Here is a 24,952-nt window from a genome sequence, read left to right on the forward strand (position 1 = left end):
GAACCAGTACTAAAATTACAAACCTATACATAAAAATGACTAAATGTATGAATATCCTGGTGAAAGTATGACTGAAAAATTACCCATTTTTCCCTCTTATGACTAGCTAAATGAACCAAAAACATTGCTGTTAACTTAAGTCTGTAACTATGTGAACAGCACCACAAAAAGTCAATTTTATATCAATCAAGTTTATTTGTATATCACATTCCAGCAATAAGGCATTTCATCATAAAAACACAAAAACAGTAAAAAAAAAACAAAACCATATAGTCACCAACTGAGAAACCAGGAACAAACTTTACATTTTGATGAGTGCCATTATCAAAATCATCGGCAAATGATTGGCAATATTTCATTTATTATGTTCCAAAAGCAACTCTAAGCAGGTGGGGTTTTTAGCCCTGATTTGAAGGAACTCAGTGTTTCGGCTGTTTTGCAGTTTTCTGGATGTTTGTTCCAGATTTGTGGCGCATAGAAGCTGAATGCTGAGTCTCCATGTTTGGTTCTGGTGATGCAGAGCAGAACCAGAAGACGGTTGTTACAACAGCAAATCTTTAATGTATTTTAGTTCCTTCACAACATGTCACACAAATTTTCTATGCCTAAATTTTCATTTTGGTTCAATTGTTACAAAAAATTCTCAAGATCTTCCGTCCATCGCATCTACAAATGTAGTATGTTTGAAATATTCAAGGATTACCATGCGCTGCTATGTGACCAGCCATAGATGAGTCAAATTGAACTACCATGTGCAGTTTAATCAAGATTTCTTTGGAAATACGACTGGCCTGGTGAATCTTCAGGGAAATCCGGCCACATCCTCCAATATCCTTGTGCCACTCTTGAAAAGTCAGATATTTTTTAAGTCTCAAAAAGAAAAGCATTTAGCACCTTATGAGTTATTTGTTCTTCTGTCTTTGGTGTTACATCTTATTGGACGTAATGAAAATGTAGAGTCGGGACAGGAAAGAGGTAAACGTTCCCTTCCTCAACAACTTCATCTCCACATCTATCAGGAAGTCCTTGGGGTCGCCAACTTTCCTCTGCAAATAAACGGCACCTGTGAAACTGTTCAGCTTGCGAGCGCTAAAGTAGCCCCCTTCGTTGCCTTTGACGATGCTGATGACAATGTTGTCACCAGAGTAGACAGGTGATGGTCCAATGCGGAAGATCTGAGCCGGAGTGATGGTGTTGGTCTTGAAGTTCAGCTGATGGTACGTGATCCGCAAGGGAGAGTTCTGACAGTCTATGGAGTTGGGAGGACAACCCATCCGCTCGCAGTGTCTAAAAGATAATACAGTACGAGAAAAGAAATATAGAAGCAGTTGTTGTAGTGTATGTATGTTTTATTTAGCCAGGATAATTATTCAATCAGATTAAAAACCTATTTTCCAAGAGTGACCTGCTCATTTTGTCTGTAGCCGAAATGACAGGAAGACAGGTTGTGAGACAGGGAGAAGACATGTGGCAATGGTCAACAGGGTGGGACTCAAACCCATGATGACAGCATCGAGAACTGAGGCCTTGTTAATGGGTCACGTGTTTTACACCGCGCCCTGTTGTGGCCGATGCAGAACAACTGTCAAGTAACAACTCAGAACCACTGATATTCTTTTTTCTCCCTCTCTGTTGGCTATGCTACACACAGATTAGTTGTCACAGCAACTGACAATGCCGCCGCTAATGTAGCAGGATTCAACACCAAAAAACATTTCGCACACAAAGAACAGAACGTGCAGCCCATTGCAGTTTTATGTTTTCAAAATTGATGTTTATTTTACAATTATTAATAAGTGATCGCTGTAAATTAGCTCATTTAAATTAATGATCTGTCCACTAATTTACTGATGGTCTGTCGAAGTTGGTGTGTGGATTGCCTTTTTTTTTTTTTTTTTAGCTGAATCGAAACACACCAAATTCCACAGCACATCTACATGTTGAGGTTGTCAAAGTCAAGCTAGCATAACTGGCCTACTTCCCTCTCCCTCTCTGTTTTCTTTTAGTTAAAGCTTTTTCCTGACATTGTTATCTAGTTGTCATAGTGTAGCAAAGCGCTGTGTTTCTTTTTTTTTATATATGTCAGACGTACTTTTAAGATTTAGCGTATTATGTTGACAACTTGGCCAAAACCCAATGCTAGTAATTGTTGGTGAGCAGCTTTTTGTCCTCCAGCAGGGAGGTGAGGGGCGGGATCTTGCACTAATGACATCACGCTGCAACAGGTCAACAGTAGCTCAGGGAGGAGGTGGAGGAATCTTTTCACAGATTTTCTGTCTCAAACTCTCAACAACATGGTACAATCTGAAAAAACCCTTTGAATGGTCATTGTTTCGAGTACAGTCACCTCTCCATATGCAGTTGTTGTGAAAAGACTTTCATCCAACTTGTTGGAGCAAGCAAAATAAGAAATGATCAAATTTAATGTTCACTCAATTTATGCCTTAAAATGTTGTGTCTTAAATCAACCTAAGAAAAAAAAAAAGAAATCAAGGTTGGAGATGAGACTCACGTATCCGACACCTTCTTGTAGTTTTGAGGACAATCAAAGGAGAGACACTTAAAGCTGCCCTGCAGGTTATAGCAGGTCTGAGAGAAGGAACAGTTGTGAGATCCAGTCATGCATTCATCAATATCTGTAAACAAATGTCAGAAAAAAGAACAAAAACAACCCTGACAATTAGAGGTTCATTAAATAACTTTGTATTTGTAAGTAGTTTGTATCGTGGAAGAAGGGATACTGATTTTATAGGTTTATACATTCTTAAGGGCAAATTGTCATGCTTTTCCAAACGTATGCTTCCAGAGCTCCTTTTACTTTTAACCCTTTATATTTAATACAGTAAAAAAAAGAAGTTTACTTCCCTCTGAGTTTATGGCAGATATTTCCGCTATGGTCCAGTTTTAAATTTGAAACTGACAAATGGATCAATAGACTCGCCATACATGCATTTACTTTTTCCTTATTTGCAAAAAGAAATAAATCAAATTGCAGGCTTTAGATTAAATATCATAGCTGAATTATGATCCCAGAGGTTTGCTCAGTGTACCCAGTATGAGAACTGAAGAACGTAGTTTCTGTTCTGCTCAGCTCTGAAACGTCTTAAAACTTTGAGGTTTGGATAACATTCCTCTAGCAGCTATAAACCTCGAGTCAAGGTTTTCAGTTAAGTCGCATGAAAACTAATCTCTAATTTAACTACAATGTACCAAACAAATACTTTAGATCAGATTGATTACTTCTGCTGATGCTACTTTACAAAGAAGAACAATAAATTTATGTGACTGAGTAGTTTCTGTTGATGCAAGCAGCGCTTCCTCTGCTGTTGACCTGGGCCCTCCACTGTCTCAGAACAAAAACACTCGTGCAGCGTCCATCACATCAGCCTCACAGACAGGAGGCAGCAGTGAGACTAACCTTTACAGAAGCGTCCATTGGCTGCTGTAACATACCCATGAGGAGGACAGGAACATCGATAGCTGCCTACAACGTTAACGCACTGGAAGACGCAGAGGTTCCCGATGGTCTGGGAACACTCGTCAATATCTGGAAACACACACAAGTTGGTATTTGTTCCAAGTTCATTTCAAGACCCATAAGAACTCCTAGAGCAACCTGAAAAATATTTGAGGTGTTGGGCTTTTGCACTTCTTAACTATGTTGACATTTAATGCTGTTATTAGCAGATATGTCAGTCTTCACACATGAAGTATAGAAAAGAATGGCCTTCGTTTGGTATTCTGACACCAAAGGAACTGCAGTGATTTGTTTGTCACTAGCATGTACAATTAAAGCACATTAAGTAGGAAGGAAGGGGAACAGGAAGCTGTGTTTTGATGCAATTCAGGTTTAGTCATCTTTACTAGAGTCAGCTGCCACTCAGCCAATGGCAGTAATGGTCCTGTCAGTGGTGGGCTTACATCACGAGGGCTTCCTGATCCGGTTCTTGGCTTTGAGTAATGACATTGTGCTTAAAATGCTTAAAATTTTACTGCGAAATACTGTAGCAATAAACATCACTTTATACCAAGCACCAATGTCTGGAAGAAGGGCCACACGGTAAAAACACAAAATCTTACAAAGTCATTTTTGGTCCCGTTTCTAGTTTCAAATATCTTAGTTTTGTCTTATTTCATGTGTACTAACTTACAAGTATTTTTTTAAATTTAACTTACCATAGTATTTCACAGTAAAATTGGAGCACAATGTCATTACTCAAAGCCAAGAACAGGATCAGGAAGCCCTCGTGATGTCAGCCCACCACTGACAGGACCATTACTGCCATTGGCTGAGGGCTGGCATTTCAGACAAAGACTGTCACCTGACCAGCAGGAATCGATCTTGATTTGGTGTATGAGGACGAGCAGCACCAACTGGATTTAGTTGGAGTGTCTTCTACAAACCCAGCGTGGTGGAAATGTTACCTTCGCAGGTGTGTCGGTCCTCTTTCAGGTAATAGCCTTCACGGCAGTAGCACTGGTAGGAGCCGTATATGTTGACGCACTCCTGGCTGCAGGGGCTGCCGTCGCATTCATTAACATCTGCTCACACCAGGAGGCACAGTTAGGATAACACACTCAGGACGAGCACGGTGAAGTTTATTTACATTTCCACACTTGTCGAGACGTCTGGTTAACTAGAATCCAAAATGCATTGCAGATGCTTTAATATTCTTCAGCATCCATTTCCTGTTTGAAGAAGGAACCCAGTTGCACAGAATTCCTGTTTATTTTTTGCATGTATATTTGTTCAAATAAATAAACCTATGCCCTGTAAGTTTTCTGTTCAGTAAAGGCCACCAGTGCAAAAAAAAAAAAGCTGTTTAAAAAAAAATAGAAGAAAATATTTGAATGGTAAAACATCTAGCATGGCGATAGTCCACAATTATCAACACCAACAAACACCAAATGCTTTCAGAGTGTCTTGTGCTCATTCAGGAAGCTTTCAATAGAACCCCGCTAATCATTAATGAACCCAAGCGTCCAGTTTGCTTCACCTCCTTCGGTAGCCGCTGTAATAGCCTAGATTTTTCGCTCCGTGAAGCACATTCCTGTAAAAACACACAAAACCTCAGCAGGAACACGTCATGTAAGCATATTGTCTGACGCTCCTGGAAGATTTCCAAATTAAATCCGACTCAAGTGTAAAAAAAACAACTTACAGAAGACATGATAAAAACCATCAATGCTCGTACAGAGCATTTGGCTTTTCATACAACCAATTTACGAGTTACTTCTATGCCTTACACACACTCATTCAAACTCATTCTCCATACACGATGTGGCGAAATAAAAGCATGGAAAATGTCTTGCCTTCACAGTTGTTTCCATCCAAAGCGAGAGAGAATCCAGTTGTGCACGAGCAGCGATACGAGCCTTTGGTGTTTTCACAGGTCTGGGCGCACAGCCTCCCAGGAAACCGCCAGCATTCGTTTATATCTGCAGGCACGTGAGCAGGAGTTTAGACTGCCATTCACATCAGTTTGCAGATTGGTGATTTGATTTGATTTTTTCACAAATTTAACCTCTGCAGGAATCATCACAGGTTCCCTGATTGGCTATCAGCGAGTTTAGCTTGTGCTGCTACTGTTTTACAGAGCTACTAGTTTGTTTTTAACATGTTGAAGGAAACATGTTAAAAACACATTTGGTTTTTATTCAGTGGGTGGAGAATCCAGAAATTTTACTCAAGTAAAAGTAATGATACTTCATAGTAAAATTACTCAAGTCAGAGTAAACAGTGCAGTAAAAATGCTCTTAAAAGTACATTTTTAAAAAATACTAAATTTACTCATTGTAAATGTGACTAGTTACTGCCCGACTCTGTCAACATCACCACCAAACATCCACATGTGCTGCAGCTGCAGTCTCCACTCAGTGGTTCCTACCTGTGCAGACTTTGCGGAAGGCATCGTACTGGTAACCAGTCTGGCAGTCGCAGCGGTAGCTGCCGGGAAGGTTCCGACAGATCTGTCCCGCTCCACAACGATGGGTCCCCATCTGACATTCATCCGTGTCTAAACACGCACAGAGAAACGGAAAGCAGCTCGTCTGTGGGCCACCTTAACAACACCACAATGATCTATCAATAACCTGTCAACGCCTCAACTGTCGCCCACAAAACATTTACGTACAAGTATCTGGGTGCGTGACAGTGCAGGGGGTTAAGGTGTCTGGTAGAAAATTGATGAATCTTTTCAGCGAGAGTGAATTTCGGAGAAATGTTGTCAGCAGTTCATAGAATAAAAGAACAATGTTCATTTTACTCAAACATACAGCTACAAAAAGTCAAATCAGAGAACCTGTTCATTTTAAGTGGGCTTCTTAATTTTGTCCAGGGCTGTATGAAGCTGTACTTGAACCAGCAGAACTCACCGACACACTTGGTTCCGTCGGAGCTGGAGTGGTAGCCCTCGTTGCACATCAGTATCTTCTGCCGACACGTGTAGGAGCCCACTGTGTTGATGCAGGCGGAACCTGCGGTGCATGGCTCACTGAGGCTGCTGCACTCATTGATGTCTGCAGAAACACAAGGACAGAGGGAAACGCAGAGCAGTGACCCATTGAGACGCCCCAAACTAGTAAGGATGAATTTACTTCCCTTATACAACTAATGACTAAATTATTATTGTTTTAATTTAGTTATAGGAAGACTCTGATGGACATATGATATAGATTCAGTTCCCACTCTCAATTTTCCATCTGTTTTGGACAAAATCATTTTTATTTCCTTTCACCGAGGCCGGTCTTTAGTGCTCCATCTATGACACAAAGGCAGCAGATTAAAAATAAAACACAATACAAGGCTGCAAGCTTAATCACCATATTGCACCTGTGCTAACAAAATGAAAGTGCATCAGTTAAGTCCAGCAGCCCATGATCCCTCTTAGACAGAAGAGCTGATGGTTTCTTACCGATACAGTTACCATGAGAGTCCAGCGTAAATCCGCTGACACACTTCAGTTTGGAGCTACATCTGAAGGAGCCGGCCGTGTTCTCACACACCGAGCTCTCACCACAGCTGTGGGTGTTCCCAATGCACTCATCAATGTCTGTGGAAAAACAAAAAAGAACAGATGGATATAAGTTCAATAAGGTGAACAATCATGACGACTTGGTCTTTGATCAGTCTGAGTTGTCATAATGTCCCTCCACCAGCAGGTGGCACTGTGGTTCAAGCACAGAACTAGCATGGACCGTTCTGTCTATGAAGTTCATCATCTTACCTGAGCTAAAAGTTGACATAATTGGCATCAAAACAATATTTTTAATGTTTTTATTCCCCCTTCCCCCCCTCCTCCCCCAAGTAAATCAGAGCTTAATCAAAACCAGTGACTCCACCTTGGCAAACTCCGTTCTTCATCTGGTATCCTACAGGACAGCGGACTTGCAGCTCACACAGAAACGAGCCCGGTGTGTTCACACAGCGCTGGTTGGGCCGGCAGCTGTGCGTGTTGCCCTGGCACTCGTCCACATCTGTGAAAGAATTTATTTATTTAGAACATGATAGAAGTATAAAATCACACTGGTGAACAAGGAATGAAAAGGACACGTGTTTTTGTACCACAATCATCTCGACATGCTAAAAAGGAGAAGTAAGTAGTAAGAAACTTTTGAACTCCTACCCCATAAACTCAGACAATATTTTCAGATGGACCCTCATTACTAAAACAAATGAAATATACAAAATCTAGAAGAAAAAAAGAGTCTAAAGAGAAGAGCGTTAGATGATGAGGGTGAGCTGATCAGACAGTAAATGAACCAAACCAACTCATCATATCCAGTCATGCATAGTGTGAAGCATAACAACAAATGACATTAATAAAGTCATATTTTTCTCATGACGAGGATTTATCAAAGTCTTGCTCACAGAAGTTCCTTAAAGTTGTACAAATGAACTGCAGATTTTTATTACATTCAGTAAAAAGGAAAGAATAATGATGAAACTGTCCCAACGATTGGGTGTTTAGATTTCCAGTCATGTTTGTTGACATCACCGACTGACTGGAGCCACCATCAGGCGCCAGTCTGATGGTGGCTCCATTTCAGAAACTTTCACTAAATGACCCACCTGAAATCTGGTCCAGGTGGGTCCTGGGTTGCATGTTGTTTATTTTATTTTTCTCATTTCTTATTTTTTTTTACCTCAAACAAGTAAACTTTCTATTATTCCTATATCGATGTGATACAGTACGGGCCCCCCTCGCTTCCCATATCTATCCCTTTTTTTTCTAGCCATTCCAACAGTTTAATCCATTGTTTACACGTTGTGTTTTTTCTGAGCTGCTTTTAAACGCAACACGAGTTAACGTACGAGAGCGCCAGTTTCACACCAGTGGAATCAGTGACGGCAGATATACACGTCTCCAGATACGACCGACCAGACATGTATGGAAATGATGTTGGAAAAGAAACAAACCTGCTGCAAAATGAAAAAAAAAAAAACAAGAAAGGAAATAAACTTTCTGTTCAAGCGTACACAGAACAAATACGCTTTTCGGTGAGTGCGTCAACTGCAAACAGATGCGCATTAAGATTCTAAGAGTCCATTTAAGTTCAAATCCAGATGAATCCCTAAGAAGCGCCGAGATCCATCACTTCGTATTTACACATGGCAGTGGGACGCTTGTAAATTACAGTTCCTTGCAGATGCTGCAGGTGTCATTATTTAAGCAGCCTGTGCATGACAGAACCTCAGTGACAAGTTTCCCACAGCTGACTTTAAAGTCGACCTAAATCTGTGTGGAAACCCTCAGACGTCCACTTCCAAACCAGACTCCATCCCACTATTTGATTTGTTTCATTCCAGTCCTAAACTCAATCCTGCCCACACACAGTCACACATGGAAACACTTAGGCGAAGAAAGCGCTCCCTCTGTTTGCTAAATAAATTGATATGAGTTGGTGGTGGATGGTGGAGGGGATTGCTGAATAAACTCCTCCAGGACTGCATTTTCCCGCATGTACACTGGATCACGCTGGGGCCACACCTGCACACAACGTGATCAAATAAAGAAAACATTCCCGACTCTACCATCTCTCCTTCTCCTGGCTCCATCGGCGACTGGAAGTACAGCGCACTGGATTTTTAGTGCAGTCAGGAATTTCTGCTATGAAGCCGAATTCCAGACGAGCATAATTTAGCTCTTTCCTCCTTTCTCACTAACATTAGGGCCAAGTTCTTGTTCTTCCCCCCCCCCCAAAACTTGTTGCAAATTCACAAATCAGCTTTTTAACTCGTGTTTATGTGGGTCCTTCCATAGGGAACTAAAACAGAAATAAAGAAACATGTTCCAACATTCAGGTTCAAAGCGTATTATGTAGCTGCTTCTCTTGCTACATTGATTTTACCCTCCTATGTGCCTTTTTACCTGGTTAGTAATTATCTGTCAAAAATAGTAGTTGTTTTTTTTTAATTTTTATTGAAATCAGCTTCCTTAACTTGAATTCACCTTTCTTTAACTGCCATGGATAAGACCTGGCTGCGTATATTTTGCCAAATATTTAAAAACTTAAGAGCAATGATGCAGTAAGACGATGCTGCACAAGGAATATGAGGAAAAACAACATTGTCCTCTTAGACAAATGAGACGATTCTTGGTTAAAGAAGAGCTAAAACAACTATTAAGTCAAACTATTGCTCACCTACTGGCCTCACGTTTATTATGACTTTAATGTTAGTTTGACTTAAGTATGAACTTGGTTATTCAGAAACACCAAAAAATAAGAATAGCATGCTAGTTTGGAATAGTATACAAGTGACAATGGAAAGAAAAACACTGCTGATCAGTTTTCCTACGATGCCTAGTTATCACCAAGGTAACCGACTCATTGTAAGCTTTCAATCGATCAATCGAGTTTATTTGTTTAGTACATTTCAACAACATAAAAACACACACATTAAAAAAAACACAGTCATAGAAAACACAGTCAACAATCCAAACATAACATCTCGTCATGTTTTATCAATGTTCCATTTTATAATGTTTCAAAAACATTATAAATGCCTTTGATATAAAAGGTCAAAGCTTCCAGACCAGATTTCGGATTTTAGCCTTCTCGCTAAGTTCAAAGACGTCTTATTACAGCTGAAGCTGCCACCGACTCTATTCAGTTAATGGAAGATCTTTGATCACTGCTTCATTGCTCATCTGTTAATGCAATATTACCTCAGTGATATTAAGGTTTTGGTGACGACAGGACGTTATCTGAGTTTCTGACCTGGCAGGAAGTTGGACCCCTTACCTTTACATGTCCTTCTGTCGGTCATCAGCGAGAACCCTGGGAAGCAGGAGCAGCGAGCCTGGCCTGCCGCTGCAGCACAACGCTGACTGCAGCCACTCTCACCTCAAAGAGAACAGCAGCATAATCAGTCGTCTCTGGATTCAATACAACGATACTGTTAGATGTGTTTACTCTAATCATTACAATATCTGTTTATGGTTTTGCTAGGATGCAATGTGCCCTACTTCCCTTTTTAATGCATCTCTGAGGCGTCGTAGTCACACATCTGTCTGGATATTGAGTTGACATAGAGTACAACTGAACCTTTACGCATTTTGTAATTGTAGTGTTGTACATTTACAATTGTTAATGTATTTCATTCGAATTTTAGGAGTTAAACCATCATGACATAGTTCAACTCATTTGTTTGTATAAAGCCTGAAAATGCGATGTGTCAGCATGTCAGCGCCGCGCGAGCAGGCAGCCTTACAGCGGCTCTCAGAGATGTTATGTTTTAAAACCTTTTTTTATACATTCGGTGGATTTCTGTTTCTGTCATTTTTATAGTGGTTGTTGCTTTTTTAAAATCTGATTTAAGAAAGATTCTGATGATTTGAAACTATAAAGTGTTTTCAAATAGTGCAAGGACCGAAATCAGTTAGGAGAGAATGCTTTTTTCAAGATTGTCATGAATGTATACTTCATTTTTTTTTGTTTTGTTTTTTTAAGAAGGACTTAGCTTGTATCAGTGGTAATTTTATTAAGAATAAATGTTTTCCCACAGTGCTATTGTCAGACTGACTAATTCAGTCTGACAATTGCTTTTGGATGGTGTAATATAGTATGTACAAATGCATTACATTCACATATTTGGATTACCTGCACATGGCTGAAGGTGGGCGGGGCTTGTGGAGGTCACAGTGGTGTGAGTGGTGGTGGTCGTATCCGTAGAATTGATCAGTTCTTCCACCTGGCTGTCTGTCTCTGGACTCACTGCACAACAACAGCAGCAGAGATAAAGATACTTTAACTACATTCATATTTAATTTGGGGCAACATTGTGTTGTGGAACAATATGGTTTGGTTTTAGTCATTTTTGATAGGCAGTTATCGACTATTTTAGGAACTTGGATCAAAATTAGGGGTGCATCAATTGCACTTTTCTGGCCGATCACCGATTACCGATCTTTAAAATGCCGGAGCAACCAATTCAGATTTTGACCAATACCAATTTTTTTTTTTGTCAGAAAGTCGCTGAGTTGGCAAAAGTGGGGTGACCATTAACTGTGAACGTGGTGGGACCTCTCTCACTGCAGAGCAGAAGAGGACAGTGGTTGACTTTTAGACGTTTGCTGAGGAAGATAAGATTGGCTTCACATGTAACCTTGGCCAATGACTGCTGGTGAAGGAGGCACGGCCCTGAGAAGACCAGTGGGTATAGACAACAAATGGATTCTTTTATGTTTCCCATTTGGCAGACCAATTGTCAGCTTTGCTGATGTGATGCTACCATCTCATTTCTTATTTTTAAAAGACTCAGCTGACTGCTGAGAATGACATTTGAGGGCCTATTAGTGGCTATATAACTGTTAAAACAAACAGGCCACTGTACAATTTCCTATTAATTTTTAAGCATGCAGCATCCAGGTGAGTGAAATGTCTGCATAGTGTGAGTATACAAGAGTATGGTTTGATGTTTTCAACACAGCTGAAACAAAAGGCAAATACACAACCGTGTGACGAGGACAGAAGGTCTCTACAGGTTGTAACTACTACCTGGTCTGGGCAGAGCGGTAGGTCTGGATTTCTCCTGAGTCCACAGCGGCGACTGGCTTTGACCTTCCTCATCCTCACAGCAGGAAAGGAAGATGTGGCCACATGGATAGCTCAAGTACTTGTGAGCATTGCAACCTTGTCCTTCACTGCGTATCAACAAGCCAATAGCACAGCAGCTGCAGCACACCTGTCCATGGACAAAAGAGCAAGGAAGCTACAAATCACCAGGACTGGTTAAAATCATCGCCATAAACAGCTGTGACAAGACGTTTTTGCAGTGACATAAATGTCCCCCCCCCCTCAATCTTAGCAGCTTCAGTTGCTATAGTGACGCATACAAGCAAAAATACCTGCACCACAAAAAGTGGTTCCATAAAGTATGTGCCTCCCAGCTTTGCACATCTACAGGTAAATGTCTGGCCAGTCTTCTTACAGCAAAGTTCAATCTCATTCTGATTGGATGAAGAGAATCCCTGAAGATTAATTTTTAGGTTTTGCCACCGATTTCTAATTGAATTTAGGTCTGGACTTTAACTTGGCCAGGTTTTTAAAAGTGAATATTTTGAATATAGACCCAAAGCAAATGTGAATCGACGGTCTGCTGTTTGGTTTTACAGGCACACTAAACTCACAATCACATCAAGCAGTAGCTGATATTTTCTGGGAACATCCATTTCTACAGCAGCAACAGATTATACAGCCTAGCATTTCCTTAAGTTGTGCAGTTTGTCAAGAATTTGTCAGCCATTCATTTTTTCTAATTACAATGTGGGACGCGTTTACATTTTTAAATTTGCAGCGCGTCACTCTGAACAGGCTTTCATCCAGCAGAACCCTGCATTTTGCTTCGCCAATCTTCAAATAAACAGCAGTTTCCATGTTGCTGCTTAAGGTGGTTTTTGCGATTCTCTTAACCCACATGTGGAATCAGTCAGTGAACACTGATTCCACATGTTGGTTTTACCAAACCAACATGTTTGGTTTGGTAAAACCAAAATACTGAAACCTTGAGGGAGTGTGTGTCCGGCTCTGTGTTTTTGGTCTGGACGAGATAACCAAGTTAAACCAAGAAAAGAAGAGAGACCATCTGGACTGTTGTGGGTTGAGTCCTTTAGCTTCTTGCATGTTTTTAAGATCTGTAATTGGCACCAATCAGTCCTGTGCTTGATGAGACAAGCCAAAATTAGAAGATGGCGTGTCTTAAATAAATATTTAAGTATATCTGGATCAGAACAGATATTTCCAATTCTGTAACTTTATCATCATGCCTGTAACATTCTCTTCATAGCTCTATACTTTCTGACCTGCACAGCAAAAAGGATGCAGAAAACTAACAGAAACGCTACAACGGTTTCGGTGGCTTATTCTGCATGCCACTGCGAAGGATTTTAGCTGCAGTTCCATGCTGGACAACATATTGTGCCATAAAAAAATAATACACACAAAAAACCTCTGACTTTCATATTTCCTGAAGCTTTCCTCTGAAACCTGGTGAGTGGATTACTTGGCTCGCCGGTTTGGCTCTGCTGCCTTAACGAACATCTGGCTCAGGGGCCAATCCACCAGGTTTCTCCTTAAAGAAACAAAGACTTGCAGTCGGAGCAGACTAAACATTTCCATATGGAAGTATTTACAGTCCAAACGGATACAAGCAGAAATGAGAAACTCATTATGTTTTTTTTTAAGAGATTAACCTGTTTACTCAAACAGACATCTGCTAGCACTGAGATCTGAAGGTTGAAGTAAATCTCAGTGGGGTGAAAATAAGCATCTTTGTTGTGTGATCGTTTGGAACAAACCGTTCCAAACTGCAATTTCCTCTCTTCATTTTTGTCATTTGCAGCATCAGAAATATTGACTCGTTTCCAAGTCCGACTCGTAAAAAAAGAAAAAAAGAAAAGAGCTCCCATTTCCCTTCTTGAATGACTTTGCCGTTTGTTCTCCAAAGAACCAGGTGGATGGATGTTTGTCCGATCTACTCATGACTTGTCTTTAGGCAGCGACCCCGGCCATCTACCTCCTCGCTTTTGCGTCTGTTTTCTGTACCTGGTATTCGTCTGCGCACGAGTCGTTCCCGTCGGCTTCACAAGCGCGTCCCGCTCTGGCAGCCGCCACTCCTGAATCACACCGGCTCTCCTTCACATGGCTGAGGCAGCACTGCTGCTCCACTACACTGAGACACAGAGACCACGCATAGTTAAAACATGCTGAAAGAAGGAATATTGTAACATTAACATGAAGAGAAATAAAGGGGGGGGGGGAAGTCTAATAAGCCAAAAAATTTAAACCAAGGGTGGGCGCGGTATAATCTGCAGCTGTCTGCAGTTTTTGTGGCTGCATAAATTCTTGATTAGACTGAAGCATAGAGAGTTTCAACTCAACTTCTAATAACTCAAAAAACGCAACCTTGTAAACCAGCAAACCACGAGTTAGTCGGTTAAACGAAAAGGAAAAACAAGTTTGATAAAAGGGCAGCTTTCAATTTAGATGGACTTGTTGTACGCCTACCTTACAACCAACATGCACAGATATGGAGACATAATTGCTGCATTCATTAAATGCAAACAAAATGTGTAAAATATGCATCCTTGCGCTTGCCTTAAGGCTAAACCTAAGTGCGGTTGCTCTGCATGCTCTGAAGTCGGTTCTGTCTTTTGTTGCCATGTTTTTCTGCCACAACACGTTCTGATGTTTTAAACTCATTTCCCACCTCATTAAGGTCTGCTAATGCGCTGCTGAGTTAAGAAGTCCTGTTTGTTAAATTAGGAAAAGTAGCAGAAAATTGTAGAAAAATAGTCGAAGATTGGGCTTTAAGAACAGAGATGATTCCCCCTGCTCTGTTTGCTTTCTCCTTCCTGCACGTTAGCCCCCCCCCCCCGAGTTCAAAGATGACAATTAAAGAAAATAAGAACAGTAATTGCACAAAAGTTGAAGTGCGCCTTACCGGCAAACAGAGTGGTTGTCCCTGAGCGCAGGAAGGTTTTTGCAGTGGCTTTTTTCCTTGGCCCGTGTCTGACCGGCAGCACAGCAGCTCTGCAGCACGTCCTCAAAAGATTCCCCTGGATCTGCACCCCAAAGACACCCAGTTGTCACATTCAACCCACAAGAGATTGATGGATAAAAAACCCAGCTCTGCCATATTTGGTCTGCTCCTGCAAAGTGAGGACCACAAGGAACAGACGTCCTCCTAAAAACAGAGAATCCAATGGAAGACCTTCCTGTGAGCAGGTGGCCTTCTTGGCAGCCCCAAGTTAGAAACGTAGCGTCAGAGACACCAGCAACAACGGTCAACTGTTTGCCACAGGCCAGAACGGGTGAGATCCAATCCTACCCGAAACTGCTGGCTATAATGTTTATTGCTTGGTTCATAGTTACGTTTTTAGGGTGGAAAGAATTCTGAACCGCCTTGTTGCTTAAATGTACTACATAAAAATCTATAAACTTAACTAAAGCTGCCCTCGCAGCTCAGTGCCACTCCCGTCTCACGATGACCAGCAGGGCTCCAGCACCAGCACCCCGTTGTTGCCGTCGTCAACGCTCTCGCGCCGTTCCAGCACCCATCCACAAAGCGACGCATTTGGCAAATTTTCAGTCCAGTTCAGTAAGATTCCAGCGGAAAATCTTAAAAATTCGGCCGAAATCCGACCTTCCAGACAGGATTTATTGTCACTTCTTGTTTTGTGGTGAAGGATTGGCGAGGACTTCTTGTAGAGTTTCATACACATCATGTCTGGTCATCAACACGTAGAGGATATTGTTTTCAATCTTATACACAGGATGAAGCAGTAGGAGTGACCGTTCAGTGTCTTCTCTGAGTGGGCGGGGCTTTAGTAAAATCATTGACGCGCCACAATGCAGCAATGCTCCTTGATGATGCACGAAAAATCTAGAGGGATGATTTATCGAGGAGATATAAATGTTGAAGTAATCTATGGGGCATTTTAGAGTCAAATTCCAATACAATCCTATTGGCTTCTTTAGAGGTCAACGAAAGTCAATCTTATCCAGTTTGGTGCAAATCGGATGATGCGTGTGTGATTTCGAGGTAAGGCAAGATTAGCTCCTCTGCCCTGGCTGCACTCAGGCCGCCTGGTGATGCTTCACAGCCTCTAAAGTTTGTAACATCTTACATGCCGCACATCGCCTGCTGTGTGTTGTTGCTGGACAGGTGGGGCTCTATGCACACCCTGTGGTCCATCTTGGATCTTTTCATTCCTCTTTTCAGGTCAGCTTGAGCAGTTTTGTAAAACCTCCGTCACCTGAGCTGAAGGCAGCTTCGCGGGCCCAGAGGAGTGTCCAAACCTGGCTGGTCTTCCACGGTTTTTGATTAGGAACAATTCAGCTGTATTTTTGCCCTCACAGTCACATTCTTGATGGAGTACTGGATATAGTCCTCTGAATGTCTCCAGCTCCTGGTGTTCAAATAAGTCCCACTGTGTCCGACTGAAGCAGTCCTACATTTTACAGAGTGTATTCTCAGAGTTTGCAACAATCTTTTCGGTAGGCCTGCCTCTGCATCTGGGTGGGGGAGGGGAGTTTGAGGGTAAGAAGGTCTGACTTGCCGAAGTGTGGCTCTACACGCGTGCTTGATGTTGGTGTAAACATGATTGAAAATGTTCTCTCCCCTTGTAGAACATTTCAGACGCTGGTAGAACTTTACGAGTACAGTCCTCAAGCTGGCCTTGTTAAAGTCCCCCTGCAATTATGTGATCACCACTGCGGTGGGCCCGCCGCTGCTCGTTAATGGTGTTCAGCAGGAGAGAGAGCGCTGTGCTTAATGTTGGCGTTAAGGTGGAGCATACACAGCCGTTACGACTACAACACGCAAATCCTGCCGTGGCCTGTTGGTAGTTTTCTAAGGAGTCCCTCCTAAACTAATCTGAGCAAACTGCAACTTTAATATCGCAGAGACGTTGCACGCAAAAACAAAATGAAGACACGCCAGTCGTGGCTCTGTATTCCAGTCGATAAAACGTTTTCCTTTTCCAGCAGCCATTGTACAAAATAAATCCAGCAGATTAAAAAAAAACAAAAAACTTAGTGCCATCTTGCAATGAAGTGGCTGGAGCTCTGCTTGGGTTGCCAGGTGAGGGGCTGGACTTGGCTTGGTGTCGGTGGGTAAAACATTGTGACACAATATATTAAGAGTCCGACAGAATTTCACAAAAACTGCAAAAAGTAAATGTTTTTGAAATGGGCTGTTTTGCAGACACCACCAGAACATTTACTCGTTCCTAAAAAAACAACTGTTTTCTTTTCGTGTTTTGCTCTTGGACCGTTTCTAGCAGGGGGAGATGCCCACATGGAAGGGCAGAAACATGCAAAAAGTGAATTTTGCGTAAAAGTGGGCTGTTGCTCAACAGGTTTGGGGGGAAACTGTAAGAGCTCTTTTCTCTGAATTTTGGATTGCACTGCGCCAGTGTTCAAACGGCCACGTCTTCTTCATTTTGTTTCATTTTTAAGTGTTTGACACCATTGGAAAGCTTAGAATCCACACCTGAGCAATTAAATAAATAACTGGTTCATGGTTTTGCTATAACCAGTTACATATTCATTGCAAATTTTCTATTTTACACGGGGTTTTTTTAACCCCATGAAGTTTTTTTCTCCTGTCTTTTCGACTATTTTTTGTGCTTCATTTTTTTCATCTAGCATGTTATAGAATGACAAAAACTTGATGTGTACAGCAAACAAATAATAATAATTTAAAAAAACATCTTTTGTATTTCAAAAATCTTGCAGGTGATTCAAAATCACCAGCATTTGGGGTTTGTTTCCTAAACCCCAATGTTAATATTGGTTAGCCAGTTTGTCAGTATAAAAACCAGAGTCGGTGGTGGAAGAAGCATTGGTGGGTTAAAAGCAGCGATGACGTCAGCGCCAAGAACAAACTGTGTTGCTTGGTGAGAAACTGTCATTTTTTCCATTTCTGCAAAAAAGGTACAAACTCTCATTTGCAAGAATTTAGGACATGACCTCATCGGGTAATAATCGGAATTTCACCTAATTAGTGGCGAAACAAGTGGTTTGGCTGCGCTGGGACTAACTGCAGTTTCAGGACGAGATGGATTTTCTCGATGACAAAAAGCTGAAAAACAAACAAAACAAAACAGGCCACTTCTCACCATGACTGATAACAGCAATAAAAAAATGCGGTGGGTTAAGCTCAACCCGCATGTGGAGGCCTTAGTCCTCGACGCGGCCATCGCAGGTTCGATTCCCGGCCTGGTGGCCTTTGCCGCATGTCTTCTCCCCTTCTCTCGTTACCCACTTTACTGTCAATTCACTATCAAATAAAGGCCAGTGGAGCCAATTGAACCTTTAAAAAATCTAATCTGCTTCCTTCTTTTCCAGCTGCTTGGACTGATGTGTAAGCGATCAGGCACAAAACACCGGCAGCTGACTGGAGGAAGTAATGAGGACAAACAGTTAAGTTTTCTTTCGTGGATTTATTTTTTTGTTTTTTTTGGTTCATAACACCGGAGCCAGCATAATATAGTCTCTGATGCTATTTGTTCTCCAATATTCTCTCAAACTTCTTAGGCCAAAAGCCTAACAGCTGCATGTATGCTGCAATTACATTTGTCAGACTCTACAGATTTCCACTGTAAATAATTTTGTTTTCCTTCCACTTTCCGCCTGCGTTGGCACGAATCTGTGCGTTTCACACAGTCATTTCTGTGTTATTGTTGCGTTTCCCGATATTCTTAGAACGGTATCCTGTTTTTTTTTTGTTGTTTTTTTTTACCGTGTCTGTATCGGTTTACATCTTACACAAACGAGATTCAGTTATTTCTTTCAATACGTCTGCTGTGCTACCCTGTCTGTTGCTCTCTTAATTCTGCGTAAAGGTCCTTTTTCTCAACAATTTAATGTTCCACAGGGCTGCTTTCCCAGCTAATGTGCCAAATATCATGACTCTTTTTTAAGCCCAGTTAGCAGGCATTTTCGCTTTCATAGATTAGGGAAGGGTGCTGAGAGATAACGCCGATGGTTTCTTGTTACGTTTCATGAACAGAAGATGATGACTTAAGCACATGTAACTCACCTCCTTCGGGTCTGTGGCCTTTGCTTCCTTCTCCGTTCCCCTCAGCCTTCAGGTCCACGCTGTCGGGACTGTGAGGAACATCTCCACCGAGCTGAGACGCCAGAGGTCTGATAACTGAAGGTGGCTGGGACGCAGCAGGGATTAAATAAGCCGTGGTTGTTTGCTGATACTCAGGATTACCCTGCGACGGACTGCTAGACTCGAAACTGTTGTGGCTTTTATCGTTTTGCGTCGTCCTAACCACGTCTAAAGTTCCTGGAAGAGATTCTTGTCCTTGATTAAACCAATCCTCGCCATTTGGTTCATGGAGTTCTTCGGGAAAATGCGCTCTTGAGTTTGCGCCATCTGGAGTCTCCATGTTTGTCAGCGTGTAGAGGGGAAACTCTACCGCTTTCTGGCCAGGAATATTCTCCGTACCCTTCATTAGATGACTTCTGCTTATCTGACTGACTGAACTCTTGGGGGTTACACCACCTGATGCATTATGGGAATGAACCTCCATCTTGGTGCTCCTCTGATGATGAAGGTCTCCTTCTGAATTCTCCTCAACATTATTTAAATTGTTCACTGGAAGTGCAACACTTCCCAGACTCGGGTGTGCATAAAGTGGGTATTCCAATTCTGTGTGAGAATCTACACCTCTGCCTGAAGGAGTTTGTGTGTATTGGAGATCCTGCCAAGAAGCAGTTGCATTTACGGATGGGCTGGCAGTACTCTGCTCAGCAGCAGAGGGAACTTGAGTCACTACTTCTTCTGCCAGATGAGGATGAACTCTATATTGCTCTCTCAGTTCCATCTTTTTGGGAACCTCTAAACCCAGGAGGGAAGAAGTTTTTTCAGATCTCTCAGAGCCTAACAAAGCAATTTTGTTGGAAAAGATGGACGGCTGGGTGGGTAGAGCAAATAAATCCCCATATGCCTCCGAGAAGTCCACATGGTTGTAATCATATTCCTCTGGCTCGTCACCGTCACTTGGCGACGGTATAAAATGAGGAAGATTCCCACTGGAGGGACGGTTATACGACGCAGAGAGCTGATCGAACCTGGTGAAGAAGCCATCTCGTCCATTGGGCGCATTGTCATCTGTAATCAATGTCAATTGGGGATCGCAATCGGGATCAGGGTAGCACATGAGCTTCCCTCCTTCATCGGGACAGTGGCAGACCCTACACGCTTCGACGTGGAATGAATGTCCTGCCTCATACTTCTCCCCTCTGTGAACACATCCAATGCGTTCACACTGCTGGCAACCGTCCTGAGGCTCCAAAGTCTCAATGCAGTTTGGTGGCAAATCCGGACAGCCGATGTAGCGGCAGCTGATGGGGCCGCCTCCGACAGGGCAGGAGCACTCGGTGCTGCCGTAATCCACAAAGTAGGACTGTCCTTCAGGGACAATGCCGTTCTTGAATCCGGCACGGGTGCAGTCATATCTCTGGTAACCCTCACACCTACATCCTTTCTGCAAGCACGAAGCGCAACACCCATCGCTCTCCGGCGCTTCTTTGATGCAGTTTTCCAACGGGGGACAGTCCACACCGGAGCAGTCGCGCTGGCTTAAGCTGACGGGCGGGAAGAGAAGCAGCAAGGCGCACCTCAACAATGCTACTTCTGCCTTAGCCATGGCAGCTGGGAAACGCTGGACGGTCAGCGGAGAGAGGGCGGTCCGTCTCTGGACTCCCAAGACTCCTTCAGAGATGCCGGAGCATTTTGGTGACGTGACTCTCCCTTTTTCTGTGGGAAACGGTAAAGGAAAGAAAGTCATTTCCTAATTTAAAGTGGGTCATCTGTCAAAAGTCCAAAATGGAGAAGATGTGTGTTCACTCTTGTTAGTACTTATGCCCCAACAATTCCACATAATCTGATGATGTAATTTTTAAATATTAAACGATTGGTATTTTTATTTTATTGTCACTCAGTAATTCGGCCTTTTTTTTTTTTTTTTTTTACCAAATACTTTTTTTTTTTACTCTTCCTTGAGTAATTTCTTGAATGGCTTTTTTTTTTTCTTTTTTTTACTTTTACTTGAGTAAAAACCTTATGTTACAGTAGCTCTACTCTTCCTTGAGTACAGCTTTTGGATACTCTCTGCCTACCTCTGCTGATCGGCCTAATCTTAAAACCTTAATTTCTGCTTCCAGGTAGACTGACTAGGTTTATCCTCAGCTTTTCTCTGTAGTTGTGCTGCTGGATGATAGTCTGGCCACTTTTCCCTCTACACCTGCTGTGAAGCTTGTTAGAGAAGAGAAAATTGTCCAAAAACCTCAGCAGTTGGGACAGATTGAAAAGTTCAGAGGTAGCGTTTTGTTCACATGTAAAGTCCGTTTCAGCTTCATCCTGAAATGTCGCGCGAAAACCGAATATTCCTAAACTTCAGTGAGCGGGGTGAAATGAAGGGTCGTCTCTCTCTCCACAAACGCACAGCCAGCTGATCTCCAAGCAGGCGGCGCCGCCAGCAACATCATTTAGATGACGAACAGCGGCGACAAAACGCGGATAAAACGCTCACTCGCTCTGCGCGCATTGCAATTGCAACCTGTTGCCTTTTTTTTCCGTCCCAAAGCGAATGAGTTTCCAACTTACCTTTTGCTGCACAGAAAGATCCAACATGCGGAATGAAACACGGCACCAAAAGTTCAATGAAAGTTCTCCTCTCAGCCCAGAAAACACAAGACGCGGATATCCTTGGGTTCTGGTTAGTCGGATGTGTGTTTTTCTTTTCTTTTCTTTCTTTTTTTTAACGGGCGAAGAGCAGAGGAACCAGAAAACCCAGAGGACCCGGGGACGCTGCAGGTCGTTACCTTGTGATGAGCCGTTTCGTTTCCGCCCAGCCGCCGCCGCCGCCGCGTCCTCTCCCAGCCTCTGGAAACCCGAGGAGGCTCGCAGACAAGGGGGAGGGACGGAAAGTTTGTCCCGGTGGAGACCCGTAATGAGGAGCAGGCTCCGCCGGGCTACCCACTCAGGCTCCTGCAAAAAAGTTATTTAACGTTTTCACGTTTTGTCTCTTTCCAATGACGGAAACCAGCTGAAACCAGATGTTTACATTCAACAAATAAAAAGGACTTGAACACATTTTTCCTCCCCCCCTCACTGAAATTAAATCTGACCAATATACCTCTCCTGGTTTAGGTCAGATAGAATTATCCAAATGATTTCTATTTCCTAAATGCCATAAAGCATTTTATAGAGATTTCTTTATTTATTTTTGTAACGTTCCTTGAAATCAGAAGTTTATTTGGTCATCATCGGGGACAAGTGTCTCTTAAAATGTATGAGTTGGTACGAGTCAAATCTTTTGGGTTCCCGTCCACAGACCTCTGACAGGTTAGCTCAGTGGTTCCCAAAGATTTTCTGGGCCCCCCTTTGGATTATAATAAAATCCCCCCCAAAAAAGAAAAGCACACACATGGTTCAACCAGACATAAATCTATACACATATTTTGTTTTCAAACTCCACTGAAGTTTATTTCACACTTCGGGTTGCAACAAAACAAACTACAAACCATCTTTACAGTGAAACACGTTTGTGTGACTGTTTGTTTTTCATTCATCCCAAATGGCAGCCCCTCTGCCCCCCCCAGGGGGTGCGCCCCACACTTTGGGAACCATTGGTTTAGCTGGCACATCTGAGGTAACTGGAGGAACACTTGTGGATGTATTTTACTGCCATCTTGTTTGATATGATGGGAAGTTCAAAAGAAATCAGCCAAGACACCAGGCAGAGAATTGCGCAGCTGCACCAGTCTGGTTCATCCTAGGGAACAATTTCTAGTCGCTTGAAGGTGTCGTGTTCATCTGTTCAGACAATTACATACAAGTATAGACATGCTGGGAATGTCCAGCCATCATCCAGATCAGGAAGGAGACGGGTTCTGTGTCCCAGAGATGAATGTCTTTTGGTCCAAAATGTGCAGATTGACCCCAGAAGAAAAGCCAAAGACCTGGCTGGTTATACTACTAACCAACCATGCCTTCATTTTTGTGTAATCATGACAAGATGGAAATTACAGTGTGTTTTTGCTCATTTGAGATTAGAGTGAAATAATTTTAGAATCTGCTAAGAAACTACTTTTTGTTTTCATTTAAACCCCAAATTGAGCAGGTGGTGCTTTGTTTTTACTGAGACTGTAATATTTGCAGTGCCGTCCCAGTCAGCCTCCCTGCTGAATGTCAGTTGTGCTCTGCTGTTGTAGGGAGCTGTGTGTGGGTGGGCGTGTGTGTGTGTGTGCGTGTGGGGGTGTGTGTGTGTGTGTGTGTGCAGGGGTGTGTGGTGGAACGGCTCAATGAACAGCTCAAGTGATTTCTCCCCATCTGGACAGCAGATCCCCTCAATGTGTCCCTCTTCACGCTGTGGGACAGAATCCAGCAGGAAGTGGGAGAAGGCAAAAACTTTTCTCTCAGCCAAAGTGTCCTGCAATGATCATCCCTGGCTCTGGAGAAGATTTTGAGGTTCTGAAATCCCGCTTCAGTGACATGCCGCAAAGCGTAATGTCTAGTACCACCTGGGCGGGGTGAGGCTGTATTAGTTCCCCACATATAAACTCACAACCCTGATTAGAATAGTGAGTCCAGTCAGTGATTGCACTCCAAACTGCTGGCCATGTACACAGTAGGTGCAAAAGGCAGCTAATTTATCAGAATCTGCTCCCACTGCTTTGATTTTAAGATGACTTTTACATTGAGGACTCTTCTCCGTTTTGCTGTCTTCTGAAACATGAATTACTTTGCTGTATGTGTTGTTTAATACTCAACGTTTAAATTTACAGTCCTATTAAAGGTATTGTTATGTTTTTCCAGGCATCTGTGACCCAAAGGGAAAAGTAGTGGTCTTGAATTTTTGAATGTTGTAGGATTGATTCCAGCAACCTTGACATTGACGTTCACCTTAGCAAGGCACTTAATCAAAGGGTTGCCTACCAATCCATGTAAGAACGGGTTTTAATTTGTACGTTTCTGCAAGTGTGACAGCATTTGACTGTGGCTAAAGCCGTTTTCAACTGGCCGCAGACTCTACTACCTCAGTCATCCAACGACTGGGCAAACATCTTAATTATAAGTTTTATCAAAAAGTAGACGGGACTAAAACTGGGAGCTGGTTCTACTGGAGAGGAGCTTAGAATAACTGCCTCTTATTCTACAAGGCTCTAAATGGTCTGGCTCTTTCGTACCTGTTGGGTCTTCTGTGCTCATATGTTTCCCTTTGTGCTCTCAGGTGCTGGCCTTCTAAAAATTCCTAAAGTAAATAGAAAACTCATTGGAGAGCGTGTCTTTTCCTTTCGTCACCGTGGAACAATCTGCCTCAGGACATCAGGCAGGCATGTTCTGGCAGAAGATTTTAAAGACCCACTTTGTCATATGTGCCTAAATTTTATACCTATTGTTTTCACTGCTTTTCTTGGTATTTTATCTGTTTTTAAACTGTACTTTGTTTGAAAGTGCTTTATAAATGAAATTGTTATTATTATTATTATTACAAATGGACCAATCAGATCTCTGATGTATGCTGAAAGCGAGTTAAGATATTTATTCTAAATAAATGAAGGTAGGATATATAACTGTTCACTACTTTATTACAAATATTAGCGTAAAATCATATTTTGTGAACCCATTCAACATTATGTTCAAATAATAAAGTGATTATTAGACATTATTTGAAAAATAAATCACAATAAATAAAATAAAACCCCAAATCATAATCATGATCTTAAGTGTCTCACTTTTTTAGCCAATATATTATACATTTATTGCTCATGAGGAAGCCCCAGTTTCCTGGCGATGGGTGATCAGTCCGCTGTAACTCAAAGATGCAAACATGTGACACATGTGGATTCGTTTCATGTTAAATTTAATATATTAAATGTTTTCCAGAGTTAAATATTTTATCTAGATATAGCAGCTGATTAAGAC

General features: G+C 42.1%; 1 protein-coding gene across 2 annotated transcripts; it reads right to left on the reverse strand.

Moving 5' to 3' along the window:
• Window positions 1–495: 495 nt before the first annotated feature.
• LOC102229187 (fibulin-2-like) lies at window positions 496–21,971 on the reverse strand. 2 transcript variants are annotated; one of them, XM_023353484.1, is made up of 16 exons: window positions 21,847–21,971; window positions 19,049–20,779; window positions 14,945–15,065; window positions 14,047–14,173; window positions 12,001–12,187; window positions 11,104–11,217; window positions 10,246–10,347; window positions 7,342–7,476; window positions 6,915–7,052; window positions 6,376–6,519; window positions 5,889–6,017; window positions 5,314–5,439; window positions 4,426–4,542; window positions 3,419–3,547; window positions 2,513–2,636; window positions 496–1,287 (listed from the first exon to the last, which is right to left on the reverse strand). In XM_023353484.1, exons 2-16 carry the CDS (start codon window positions 20,667–20,669, stop codon window positions 927–929), a joined length of 3,675 nt encoding a protein of 1,224 aa, XP_023209252.1. In that variant the 5' UTR covers window positions 20,670–20,779; window positions 21,847–21,971; the 3' UTR covers window positions 496–926. The 2 variants fall into 2 exon arrangements, with proteins under 2 accessions (XP_023209252.1, XP_014329471.1); XM_014473985.2 differs by having other exon boundaries at window positions 21,629–21,971.
• Between the last annotated feature and the right edge of the window lie 2,981 nt (window positions 21,972–24,952).

This window comes from Xiphophorus maculatus, chromosome 20 (assembly GCF_002775205.1).
Source record: "Xiphophorus maculatus strain JP 163 A chromosome 20, X_maculatus-5.0-male, whole genome shotgun sequence".
Classification (NCBI taxonomy): Eukaryota; Metazoa; Chordata; class Actinopteri; order Cyprinodontiformes; family Poeciliidae; genus Xiphophorus; species Xiphophorus maculatus.